The 13,853-nt window shown below is 45.4% G+C and overlaps 1 protein-coding gene across 2 annotated transcripts; it reads right to left on the bottom strand.

The window, feature by feature from the left end:
• Positions 1 to 9,004: 9,004 nt before the first annotated feature.
• LOC147447062 (inactive poly [ADP-ribose] polymerase RCD1-like) lies at positions 9,005 to 11,958 on the bottom strand. 2 transcript variants are annotated; one of them, XM_086522951.1, is made up of 7 exons: positions 11,903 to 11,958; positions 11,711 to 11,792; positions 10,557 to 11,576; positions 9,979 to 10,220; positions 9,740 to 9,894; positions 9,393 to 9,653; positions 9,005 to 9,284 (listed from the first exon to the last, which is right to left on the bottom strand). In XM_086522951.1, exons 3-7 carry the CDS (start codon positions 11,543 to 11,545, stop codon positions 9,150 to 9,152), a joined length of 1,782 nt encoding a protein of 593 aa, XP_086379077.1. In that variant the 5' UTR covers positions 11,546 to 11,576; positions 11,711 to 11,792; positions 11,903 to 11,958; the 3' UTR covers positions 9,005 to 9,149. The 2 variants fall into 2 exon arrangements, with proteins under 2 accessions (XP_086379077.1, XP_086379078.1); XM_086522952.1 differs by having other exon boundaries at positions 9,393 to 9,632.
• Positions 11,959 to 13,853: the final 1,895 nt, after the last annotated feature.

The following is a 13,853-nucleotide window of genomic DNA, read 5'->3' as shown; positions in this document are numbered from 1 at the left end:
TTACAAAGAGGCACAAGCGGAAGTACAAAGATATCATTCATTTTAGTACTTTATAGGTAGGGGGAACACCGCAAAGTGCACAAAAGGACGAAATTTTCCACTCAAAGAACCCTCTAGGAAAGGGGAAGAATTCATAATAGATTAGATATGCTGACCGAGAGAGAGCAGCCCTTAACAAAGATTGGATATAAAAAGTATAAAATTTATATAGTATGCAGGATGTAAGACCTAGATCAATGAGATTCCCAAGAGTCATTAAAGCAATCTAAAGCTAGCTCAACCAATGGGGCAAGTAGGGCCTTAGTGAATCACCAATAATTTTCACATTTTGCTATCATTGTTGCATTTATAGTTGTATTTATGCAAAGATTATACTTCATTGATAATTACAACCTTTTGAGATATCTCCCCTTTGTTTTATAGAACTCCTATCCAAAAAGTCTAAAGATAAGATTGAAGATGAAGCAATAACCCAAATTTCTCTCTTTGTACACTATTTAATTGTAAAGGGCCACTTTTGATGTATGATACCCAACTAGCTATACACACTATTGGAGGATTTTAGTGAATTTCAGATAGAATTGAAGTTTTTCATATCATTTCAAAGATGCTAACTTTGTGGTAAGAAGAGCGCACAAGAGGTCACCTCCACTCCTCTTTCCAAGATTTTCTTGTAATCATGCATCCTCCTAGCCTCTCATCCCAAAGAGATGGTGGCTCTACTATCAATGGAGTTCATTTTCCATCTTTCTACACTCTATCCTCTCAGGTTTTGAATGCATGCTTGATTTGGTAGAATACTTGGCGGTGTGTGTGTGTGTGTGTGTGTGTGTGTGTGTGTGTGTGTGTGTGTGTGTGTGTGTGTGTGTGTGTGAGAGAGAGAGAGAGAGAGAGAGAGAGAGAGAGAAATGAAATGAAATGAAATGTTATATTAACGTCTTCAAAAGGCCATAATGACCTATGAGACCCGAAAGTTACAAAGTGGTGGATCTGATACAAAGTCAGAGTAACAAAATAACCTAACAACAGTACAAAACAAAGATATATACTATGGGGTCCTAAGTTGATCGATGTGAACCAAGCAAAAGACCAAGCAAAAAATGGGCGGCTTGTTGGGATAGATGAATCACAAGAATAGCATCGGTCGTTGGCGAATCTCATCAATTTCCTCCATGGTTAGTAGTCTGACCGAGCGTCGTGCATGTCTGGCCAGCGTGCTCCGAATTTTCTGTCGTAGCCTCCGTCGATGCTGTGTAGTTCTTCGCAGTCGCGGGCGCCTGGATTTCCCCAGTTCAATCACTCGGTCAATCAGTGTGCCTCTGGTATGAGACAAGGGGGAGCTTTGCTGTGGGAGTGGCTCCTGCGGCTGTCCCGTGTCTGCTCTGAAGAAGTCTGTGATCCGTCTTTGAGACTGGCTAGCCTCGCCATTCATCAGGCTATCTCTGTGTCTACGCAGCTCGAGCAAGAACAAACCCAGACATCTCTGATCTTCGTATCCCATGACTCTTGAGAGTGGTCCAAAACCTTCTCTAAACAAGCAATGGAAGCGGCCTCGTATCTCGTAGTAGACAGGGCAGCGACATGTATAGTGTAGCTCTGTCTCAAGTTCCACGTTACACAAGGGGCATGTCCTATCCTCTGTTGGTACTCCGCTGTATCTCCCCATCTCAATCCGTAACTGGTGAGAAGATGTGCGTAACTGGCCAATAGCACATCGTATCCCATGAGACAAGTGGGTATCCATGTATCTGGGTCTCGCCACAAAACCATCTTCCGTAAGCTGGAGACGGTGGTCTTTGTAAAAAGCCATCTTTGTGCCCAATTCCTGTGCTGGTTGTATCCATGTCCTTCTGGTGTCTAGCTGGGTCAGGTCTTGGCGTATGAGCTTGGTGATCTCTGACTGTGTAAGGGTGAGAGATGGTGCATCCAATGAGTAATGGAATGGTGGCAGCCGGTCTATGCTGAACCCATGTGCCTGAAACCATGATGTCATCTCCCCATACCAGCATGTTGTATCTCCTTGTATGGCTAACTGTCGAGAGGCTTCAAGTGCTATGCGAGCATATCTGTCTCTAGGAAGTGCCCATGTGCGGTTTATGAAGGAGACAGATATGGTGAGTGCCTCCACCACAAGTGGGGGGGGCGCTAGCTCTACTCGGATAATGCCCTGTGGTACTGATGCCTTGGCTCTAATGAGCCGCGAGATCATAGAGACGAGAGGTTTCTCCATGTTCCCCCATCCGTCTAAGCAACCCGTCCTCCCGTGGTGATTCAGTGAAGGTCCCCATATCTCGGTTCCATAGAGCAATGCTGAAGCGACCAAGGTGTCAAAGAGCCAGAGCTTCGTCCAGGGCTCCTGAAACTGAACTTACGAACACATCCTCTCCAATCTACCCAATGCTGCGTGGGCTCTAGTAAGTCTGGTTTCTGCTGCTCTTCTGAGTGAGAATGTAGGTCCACTAAAAACCACTCCAAGGTAAGTGTAAGCGTCTGTGTACTCCACAGTCTCCTGGCCGTATGTGAGTGTAGGTGTTGACCTCCTGATCCACTGTGGGGTGGTATTAAACACCATAACCTTGGTTTTACCCAGGTTGACAGACAAACCACTTCCGTGGGCAAACATATGCAGAGCATCCAATTGACGTTGCATTCCCTCTGGGGATTCCGAGATCAACACTATGTCATCAGCATATAACAAAAGTGGAATTCATGTCCCTACCAACTGAGCACCTTTATCCCCATCGCTGTCAATGTAGTCAGAAATCTCATCCACATACATACCGAAAAGAGTGGGAGAGAGCAGACAGCCCTGCTTCACCCCAATAGTGGAGTGAACCGGTGTAGAAAGTTCCTCCACGGTGCATACATGCCCTACTATTGATCTGTACAATGCCATGATCCCCCAAATGAGTTCTGTGGGTACTCCCATTTCCTGTAATCTGCGCATCAGTGGGTACCGTGTCAAAAGCTTTGCGGAAGTCCACAAAGCTACAATAGATCCGTCTCCCATGAGATCTACCTTCCTCAATGATGGCCCTGAGTGTTAGGATATGGTCAAGAGTAGAGAAGCCTCTCCTAAATCCTGCCTGCCCAGTTGCACGTGTTCCTTCCCTCTCTGCCCATCTACTCAACTGTTGCTCAAGAATGGATGCATACAACCGTGCCAGTGTGTGCCCAATCATAATAGTGCGATAATTCCCAAGCTCCATGGGGTCTCCTGATTTGAAGATAGGTACGATTGTAGATAGGCTCCAAGTGTCCGGTAGGCCCTCACACATGGCACGGTTAAACATAACTGCTAGAAGCTTTGCTAGTAGGTCTTTGGCATGCATGAAATGCTCAGCTACTAGACCCTCATGATCATATGCTCTCCCAGTCTTCATCTTGTCAATGGCTTTCTTCACCATCTCAGCAGTGAAAAAGACATGTATGTGGGCATGGGTCGGGGGGGTTGGGGAGGGGCGGCTGTCTAGGTACTGTGTACAAAGATGATGCGTACTGACCCCAGGTCTCTGTGGAGGAAATAGCAAAAGGGGGGGGGGGGGACGGCTCATGAAAGAGCCGCCACGCCTCACGCGAGTCTTGACTCAAGAATAGCTGATATAGATCCTGCTCGAGTCTGGCCAAGAAAGCCCTCTTCTTTCGCAGCACCAGGCGTCGAAAGTCCGAAAGTCCATCTGTGATTGTCTGTGAGTGACATCCCCCAACAACACCTCCCTCTGAAGTCTGGCTCTAGTCTGGCGACACTCCTCATCGTACCAGCTGTTCTGAGGCATGCTCCCAAATCGGCGGCTCTGCTCAGGCTGGGTGTGTGGGTATGCTTCAGGTGCTACCTCATGTAATGTCTGTGTCAGTATAGTAGTTAGCTCCTCCAGAGGTCGCCCCGGGTCCTCAGTGCATAGGCGTCTGTAGATTCCGTCCATGTACACAGAGTTCGTCTCCCTTGTGAATGTGTAGCGAGTAGGGACTGCTACTCATGGCCTGTGTGCTGCACTGAAATGGAAGGAGATGGTCATTGACACCAGAGCATGATCCACCGCCACCCCGACCGGTCTGGGCCCGGTCTGGGCCCAACTATGAGATCCTCGATACTAGAGATGAGATTCGGTTGTGCCATGACATAGTCCACCGTGGTGGCTCCATGTCTGTGTGGGAAGCATGTAAAGCCTCTCGCATCAGGAAATCTCTGTAGGCCGTTCAAGATGGCCAATCCATGTGCAGTGCCCATGTCTATCAGGTGTCGCCCATAATCAGTATATTCCATATCATGTGATAGTCTGGAAAGGCCAGTCTCTGCCACATCTATCTCTCTTAGCATCTCCTCAAAAGTATCATAAAACACTGCCTGGTGATGGGCAGTCCTAGCATTGAAGTCCTTGAGGATGATAATGTCACCGTCCCTAGAGAACTCCCATATGTCATCATCCAAAATAGAGAAAGGGGACTGTCCTTTGGGTGGTGCATACACTGATGTGCTCGGGAGAAAGTAACAAATAGCTAGATAGAGGTATCTACATGTCTCTGCTTTCAGTCTCACCCACATGTACCTAGCCTGCTCGTCCCTGCGGGCTATATGTATCAGTGGCTGCAAATCCTCTCTAAATAACACTGCCACTCCTCATGAGCCCCGCCCTCTGTGCTCTGAGCGTGTCTCCTGTCTATAGGTTGTCTCCCACCTATATCCACTGATATGAGGCATGGATTGCCCAGGGGCCTGGTGTGTCTCAGAGTAGAAGATGATGTATCTTCTAGTAAAGCTATCCTCAAATGCACCCACATCAAGACGCATAGATCCATTGCAATTCCAGGCAGCTACTTTGAGTGTGGTCCCATAAGTCTCGCATCGTCATGTGGAGCGTCGCTCAAGTATTACCACTTTTCCGTCTCGGTAAAAAGCGATCTTTCCTTTTCCCCTTGCCGCTCTAATCTCCAACATTACTTTCTGCATATGAGCAATCTGCGAGACTGTGAGATCCTCCCCAAGAAAGATGCCAATCTCTTTAAGAGTTGGTCTTTTCTTCAAGAATGATTTCTTTGCTTCCATGGAGGAAAAACGGAGGATGAGTGCTCTTTCTTTTGAGGTTTCTCCACTGCCTCCATTTTTCTTTCTGTTGCCCACTCTCCATGCCCTTGTGTGTGTCAGCTCATGAATCCCCATCAAGGCTATGAGTTCTTTTACTTCTTCGTCCACATTGCCTTTGTCTTTAAGACCGCAAATTCTCACATGTAAAGCGTGCACCCTTCTCCTCTGCTCCTCTAGTGTCTGGTTAATGATGTTGTTGGGTGTGGATGTGGGCGTTATCTCCTTGTCTTTTCCTTTCTTGGCCACCTTGATCCATTTCTCGGCTTCGTCTGCCTTCTGTTGGGTTTTGGTAAGAACATCCACCCAAGAAGTCGTCATTTCTTTGTGTTGTTCTTCTCCCTCTTTGATGGCCCGTACTTGTTCTTTGATCGTGTTGATTTCTTCAATTACTGAGGGTTGCAGTTCGCCCTCTTCCAGTGTGTTTCTTGATCGAGCTTCGACAAGTTTTTTCTTGAGTGACATGATCTCTTCCTCTTGGGTCATCACTCAGTCTTCCAACGTGCTTATCTTGCTCTCTTGGATCATCACACGTCCTTCGAGAATGTTTATTATGTCCCAGAGATTGCGGTTCATCTTGGTGATGGTCTCTATCATTTCCTCTTTGCATTTTCAAATGGCATCTTCTAGGGGGTCGGCTTTTTCGTTCGTCTTCCTCATGTTTGATCGCCGTCCGCAAGGGGGTTAGATACGCGTGTGCACCCACTTTAGCAACGGACACGCCACTGGATGTACGTGTGCACCCACATTGGCGGCGATCGCGACGAGCGACGGAGTGCGAGGCGATGTGGCCCGATGCCCTCAATATGTTCAGCTGTGTGTGTGTGTGCGCGCGCCTCGAAAACAAAAGTGAAGGAGGGGGGGAGGGGGAGGGGGGTAGAAATGAAATGGAATGTTATACTAAAGTCCTCAAAAGGCCATAATGACCTATGGGGCCCGAAAGTTAAAAAGCGGTGGGGGAGGGGGCGGGGGCGGGGGCGGGGGCAGGGGCCAAAAAAAAAAAAAAAAAGAACTTCCTACGCGTAGGAGAAGGGGCGGACATGCTACGCTTAAAAAAAGAGGCAAAGGGGGGGGGGGGGGGGGGGGGGGGGAGGGCATCCTACGCGTAGAGAGAGAACGTGCGCTTAAATCTCTGTGCTTCTTGTTTGTTGCTTGTTCTGTCCTTGTGTATACAATGTGCATACTTTGTTAAGTTGATTTGTATGTAGAATCAAGGAGAAGCGTATTACTGTTTGGGAACGTCTCCCATCACCTTCCTGAAATAGTGATTGAAACTTCCAATACTTTCTTCATGCTTAGTATTAATTACATTGGCTGGATTGAGAGGAGTGATTAAAGATGAGTTTAGGAATTTGCGACGCATGTTGTGATTTGAGCTAGTCTTCTAAACCACCTCTTATAGAAGAGAGGAAACTTGCCATGGTTAGTCTTTGCTCACTAACCACTAGAGGAAAATTCTTAGCATTGAGGTGAAACCCATTAGCACTATGCTACATGTTAAAAGACCTCGCATTTGTTTTGGCATCATTGTGACGAAAGCGCCTATGGACAGAGACGGTTTTAGACAAGTGTTAGAACACCTCTTGTTTGTAACGCTCACCTTAGGTTACGGGTGTGTCAAAGCATAGACATATTAGAATTGGAAACTATGATCAGGCAAAAGATTAGGGTTTTCAACGAGGTGTGAATACTAGTGACAAAACACACACATTGGTTATTCTATTGAGCACACGTTATCTATTGAGCACGTTAACCACTAAATACTCACTTACGGAAAGCTCATTCACATTTAAAGTTGCACTTAAGTAGGGTGTGATTAAATGTCAATAAAATTAGGAGAATCTTAGGACCCACAAAAAAAAAGTAATAATTAACATTCCCAAGAAATGAGTGAGAGAGAGAGAGAGAGAGAGAGAGAGAGAGAGAGAGAGAGAGAGAATATCCATTAAAAGGCCACTATGTATGGAGAAATAACGTACAAAGAATCGATGGAAAGAGAGAAATGTAAGAATGTAAGAGTTGGCATGCGCTACAACAGTGCATTTGTGCACGTAGGAATGTCCAGCTACAATATGACAAGGCTAGACATTTCTACCCGAACATACCACACACAGAAAACAAACATACCACTTACCACAGGCACACTTATATTGAGATCACCGCGGTATGTTTAGCTACAACATGTGCATAAGCACGCTTATTGAGATCACTATGGTATGCTTGCTTTTTCTTCAAGGATAACTGTTTATATATATGTGTGTATGTTGGCATACTTCCCTTTCACGTAGAAGTTGGGGAACACAGCTTACACAGTCGAGGTTCACTACATCTCAACACTCATTTGAGTTGAGCTTGACCACAATTTCAAAAAACATTTCATACCTATATTACAAGTCCAAGGCTTGGACAATACAGTTTGGGGTGTAATTTCTATAAATTCTCCCTCAATGTACGTATATAACTTCTAAAAGGTACATGCAAGCTTTCACATGTGTGATGTGCCTCCTCACGGTATCACACAAGGTCAACCAAGGGGGATTTAGGACCCAAAATTTGGGGGCTTGGAAAGGCTTTGATCTCAATCATCTAATCACCCATTGAAAAAGGGGCCAAAACGGCACCGCTAGCTTACTTCTAGATCACCCACCCTAAGTTGACCAATCCCACAGTGTGGATAAAGCCCAAGACCTCCCGGTTGCCAGACGAAAGCAATACCGTCATGCTAGTGCGCATTGTTGCCCATGTTGGCACAACAAACGATAATGCCATGGTTAACCGGCCGGCCCTAGTGCAACCTAATTTACCCTTATTTCACCCACCCCCAGTTCACCAGACGATCTGAGGACGGCTAAGATCAAAGCAGCTCCATGCCTGCAAATTTGGGTCCTAGATACCTGTTGTGCCATACCCTTGTGTGACAATGACGAGGACGTGTGTGTGTGTGTGTGTGTGTGTGTGTGTGTGTGTGTGTGTGTGTGTGTGTGTGTGAGAGAGAGAGAGAGAGAGAGAGAGAGAATGCCTGCTGATTCTTCCATTTTTTCAGAAAGGGGGAAATAATCAATGTGCTGCCCTCATCATCATGCACATGGTCATCTGCTGGCTTTTGTACCCGAGAGAGAGAGAGAGAGAGAGAGAGAGAGAGAGAGAGAGAGAGAGAGAGAGGTGTGTTTCCCCCAACCCTAGCCCGCCACCATTCCCCCAGTAAACGGCAATACAATCTGTTCATTTAATCAAAGTCTCGGGCGATTACAGGGTCAAGCCAGCCTACCCTTCTCTTCTGCACACAAAAGGATTGAGGCACAATTTTTTGCTGCATCTCTAGAATCACCCATTTTGACTTGCAAATTAAGGTGCCATTACCAAAACAGGCCCCAGAAGAAACAACAGACTTTCAGCAAAACGTGAAGCGCACTACAAAACAGAATACAGCTCTGCTTTGCATAGAAATCTGTACTGCAAAATTACTAACGTCTCTTTTTGACATTAATCCAGCTCAAAATTGTGCAAGGAATGGTGAAACTATGCTTTTCACAATCTCATAAGCCCTTACCTGGAGGTTCCTTGCTTTTGCAAAACAAACCAATAACAGTCTCCTAGCCTAACCGGAGGCTCAGAGGCTTTTGATGATACAATATTCATTACCATAGTGACAATTAACTATGAGGCACAGTCGAAATAAGTAACAAATCTGCTATCAGGCAAGCAAGTTTCTGTCAAAATGTATACAAGTACCTACACCTCGAAAATTAGGCAAGTCAGTCATCAATGTAAGATCGCTGGAGAAATATCTCACAGCTCAACCCATGCAAAACTTTGATCGAAGTAGACTTTTAAAAAAAGCTAAGCTCAACATGAGAGAGAGAGAGAGAGAGAGAGAGAGAGAGAGAGAGAGAGAGAGGGGGGGGGGGGGGGGGGGGGAGGAGAGGGCCGGAGATTTCATTAATTGCAAAATAATCAATTGCTACATCGTGTGGAGTAATATTTAACTTGTAGACGATCATAATGCCTGTAAACTTTTCTGGGTGCCAGGGCAAGAAAAGATTTACAAATTACAAACCACTGGGCAACCCTATCCACAAAAAGAGTGTGTATCGCAAGTTGAGACTGTCTGAACTGACCTATTCTTTATACACTCCCGTAAAAAATCATCACCAAGCATGCGTCTGAGCATTTTCACAAATAAATTGCGAGGCAGTCTACCAACCTACACAAAAGAATTTTGAGGACCACTACATGCGCCGATGAAGAAATTACCCAAAATCCAAGAACCCAACACCAATACAGATAAACAAATTCAGAATGCACAACTGACCTGGAATTTCAAGTGAAGCTTCTGCAACACTTTCAGTGCTTGGGGTTCGAGTTTGGATTCCAACAATGGAAAAAGTTCTGGAATTGAAATCCATGGAGAACGAGGTACATTGCGGTGGCTACACGCATTTGTGAAAGTGTTCTCATTGAGCTTTGGAGAAGAGGAAGCACTTTCCTCCACCCTTGATGGAGAAGGTGCGGCTGCCTTCAAATCGCATACAGTGCTAGTACATGAATCAGCCTGCATTTCAGGAAGATGGTGCTGCATAGGAAAGATCTCAATGTTCAAAGGTAACAATGCAGAACAAGCTTCGTAAAACTTCACACAACATGCTTGCATCAGCTAACCTCTACTCGCTCGAAGAGCTCCCTGTATTGACCCCTGCGGTCACAATGAGATAAACTTGACATGCTGACAGAGGGATGATCCCTCTTGGGGTACATTGCAAACGATGCACTCTCTTTGAATGCCTGCTTTCCTCTTTGAGCAGCAATTATAAGCGCTACAAAATCAAACCAGCCTCCCAACTATTTAAAAATTACTTTCAAAGAGGCTTAAGACCACCAAATATTTGAGTACTTCTCACCTCGAGCAATAGTTGATAGCTTGAAGCTAATGACGAATAAAGGTAGGATGTGTGTGTTCATGTGAGTACTCCACACAATGTAACGCTTGGGCCTTGTAAGATCGTCAACACCTGTGTCAAAATCCTCGCTGCTGGGGTGAAACTGTTGGGAGCCTGGCAAAACTTGCTCCATCCTCCCCATGATCACCTTGCACAATACTATGTGCTGCTCCCCGTTCTCATCAACATCAGAATACATAGCGCTGGAAAGACACCCACATGCACCAACTTCCTGTCATTCCTTCTTTGATCATGTGTCCTCTGGAGGAAACAGTATCATGACACTGACAACCAAAATTAACAAAATAAAACAGGAACCCCAAGCCCAATATCAAAAAGAGCAGTGCAGAAAGCGGAGAGCCTCCCATAAACACATCGGACACATTATTAACTCGCCAAAAGCAAAGCACTGGAAGGTCACCTGAACAGGGTCATAATTAACAGAACACATTGCCTCATGCCCTAACCCACAGCTGTAAACTTAATCTATAGAGTTTCATACACACTTAATGATCAAAAGCAAGGCGGTAAGCTGTCACCTGACATGCGAGGAGTCCTCTGGTGCAAGATATACTCCGACACCAAATGTGTCCCCATTTTTGGGCACTCTCGGTTGTCCAAATCCATGTCTTATAATGCCCAAAACTCCCTCTTTCGAGGTGCCATGCCAAGCATGCCGAATGTTAGCATCACCGCTTGACGCAGTAATAATCCGCTCTTGTATATTGAAGGCCTCCAACCTGGCCTGCCCAGATATGCTAGTGTGGGAGTTTCTATAAATCCCTGTGATTGTGGCATCCTTTGCAAACAAGGAGAACCCAGACAAGAACTTGTCTCTTGCAAAAGAAAAGTCTTGCTCATTCTCAGCCAGTTTGATAAGCTTGTCACCCAGCCTGGTAAAATCATCACAGTTGGTTGTCAAACCATGTGTAGATGTCTCTATCCGAACTTTGAAGAGGCCACAATCGAAATTCCTCAGCTTAGCATCATCTCGCGTGGCTTCCATAGCTAGGCTGTCCTTCCCATCAATCAATTTTAAAAGAAGGCCCGTGCAGCTCTGCTCAATGCACTTTGATGGAGTAAACCATCCCCCACTTCTATCGATCCAGGCAATAGATCGTGCAAAGCCAGTCCGCAGATTCAACTGTATCATATATACAAAGTTCAAAACATACACCTTGGTTTGGACAGAAAACCTGGTGGAGCTTTTCCGTGCTACAAAACTCTCCACTATCGAAGGGATCACATCCTGGGAGAAATCTCTCCAATGCCCCTTGTCATAGTACAAGAAACGTGAAGGGACTCCACTTCTATGGAAGTTCAAAGCATCTTGCTGCACTAAAATCCTATGACTATTCCCTTCACGGGCTGAGTCTTGTCTTGAATTTTCGACTGGTTGTGATTCGTCTCCTGCTGCAGCTTTGAGATACTTGCAGGATGTCAAATCATCATGTAGGAATTCTAAAAATCCATCTGCCAACTTTCTTTTAAACTTAGTGCATGGCTCCAATATTCTTTCAGTATCCATAGTGGTCTACAGTAGATGCTAATGGCAGGACCTGTTCAAAAGAATTGAATTACTAAAAAGCCACAAAAATCAAAGCTTAGTCTCAGACATGAACCACCCTCCCAGCAAGATCCCTGATATTCTGTGTGAGAAACAATAGCTGCAAGATGGGCAACCAGCACATACCTGCTTAGATTCCAACAGGCTTGCTCGGAAGACGCACTGGATAGAGAGGGGGTGAAGTGAATTGCCTAGGAACGGTTGATAGCTGCAGATCAAAACATCTCAATATCCTTTACATCAAAATTGCAAGAAAATCGTGTGTGTGTGTGTGTGTGTGTGTGTGTGTGTGTGTGAGAGAGAGAGAGAGAGAGAGACCTGGAGGTAAACGAGAGACAGATACACGAGAAATAGTGAAATTGCCATCGAAGCTGAAAGTGCTACAGACGAAGGCCAAGCACTTAAGTACGAAGAGGCCATGGCGGTTTGGCGTGGCAAGAAGGATATGGCGCCCTCTTCCAACCTGCACATAGACAGAAGTAGAGAAAAGAGAAGAGGAAGACGCAAGGTCGTTGATTTTTTGTTTTTTGGGGGGGTGCTTGGCGTTGCCCCCACACAGTCGGCGGCCCGCTGCTTTGGGCATCTCCCTTCATCCCCACGCCATCTCTACCGTCCATCCCGTCCGACGTGGCCCCTCCTCGGGTTCGACCAGTCAGCTTGCCCTTTCCTTTCCTTTTTCTTGGCCTCCACGTTACCCTCTCCGTCCACTCAAGAGCCTATTCACACCTTTTGATCTTCACCCTCTTAAAGAGTAGACAACGGTCCCTTTCGATTTAGCATCAATCCCTTGGACCTTTGACTCTTTGCCAGATAATTACCTTAAGATTGAGCTATGTGGTTGTGCCCTTTGTCTCCCTATAAATCATTGTATGTAAAATAGTAATAGTGGCATAAGAGCAACACAAACAACAATTGTGTTGTCGATAGGGGTGGTAGTGGTAATCATAGTAGCAATGGTGAGAGTAATAGTAGTAGCTTGCTAGAGGTGCCTTTACATGTCTTTGATCTATCTTTAATGTCACTAGAGGTACCCTTACACTTTCAATTCTACATGTATATACAGTTGAAGTAAGCCACACGAGTCATAACTTAGTGCGCTAAGTTGCATGTGTGTATACGGTTGCATCCAAGACGTGTTTGCCACCAATGACGATTGAAATGCCAAGCTATCAATCAAAATGTATGAGGAAAAAATATTTTTTATGCAATCGATATAAGAGACTGGGGACAACCACATGCTCATAACCACCCAACCATACTACGTATTGGCCCCTGGTCCTGGCTATATATAGACCCCCATATTGTGTGTGTGTCTTGGCCATTGGCCTAACATTACTCCCCCCTTGGAGAAGCGTTTTTGTCCTCCAAAGCAAAAGTGGTGATATCTTCTTAAGAACACTAATGTTTTCCACAGTGGCACCTCACGAATCTAGTTTTTCATTTGACAAATACATAGTTCCGTAGGAGGTTCAATGAAACCAAGAAAAACATCTTGATTTTCTACATTGTAGTCCCTTTGCAAACGTTTGTGTAAACAAGCAGTGCTTTCTGTGCAAGGAAATTTCATCCAAGAGGAACATGCCCTTGTCCAGAATTGTTACCAAGATTGCTTTACTAAGATCTCTTGCCAAAGACCCTAGGTGCAATCTGCACTTGTATAGTTTCAATTACTTTCTTTGTTGAAGTTGCCAAATTTGTGCAACCTTGAGAGGTGAAGCTTCATGAGATCAACATAATTGTGAACTTTGATTTCTTGTTTTATTTCTTGCAGCACCTGTTTATCAAAGTTGTGATGCTTTGAATCCTCAAACAGCTTGCGATACTTTGAATCCTCAGACATCCTCAAGCAAGTAAGTCTTGGTACCCCTTTGCAAGGACTCCTTTACTTGTACTCTTCACAATAAATCATTCCCCTCCAACTAAGTTCTCCATGGCATATGAAAATCCATGGTGGTTGTCCAATTGTAGCCCAAAAATGTTCAAGATCCTGCCTTCCTCTCCCTTTCTCTGGCTCGCCTCGCAACCCTCTCGTGTTGCAGCATACTGATTGTGAGAGTCCATTGCCTTTTTTTTTTTCTTTGGTGGGATTGGCCCCATGGTGGTCTTTTGAACACCATGGGCTCCCAACCCCTAAGTTAAATGAGAAGTGGTGATAAGCTTCCATGGCGGCAGTGCGCCAGTGCGCATACAAAGAAGAGTAAGAAGCCGGCAAGCGATGGCAACCTTCCTTGCATATTGAGTAGTGACAAAAGTCTTTTGGACCATGACG

Source organism: Adiantum capillus-veneris, chromosome 11 (assembly GCF_014529385.1).
Source record: "Adiantum capillus-veneris isolate H3 chromosome 11, ASM1452938v2, whole genome shotgun sequence".
NCBI classification, from domain to species: domain Eukaryota; kingdom Viridiplantae; phylum Streptophyta; class Polypodiopsida; order Polypodiales; family Pteridaceae; genus Adiantum; species Adiantum capillus-veneris.
This window is presented reverse-complemented; position numbering and strand designations above follow the sequence as displayed.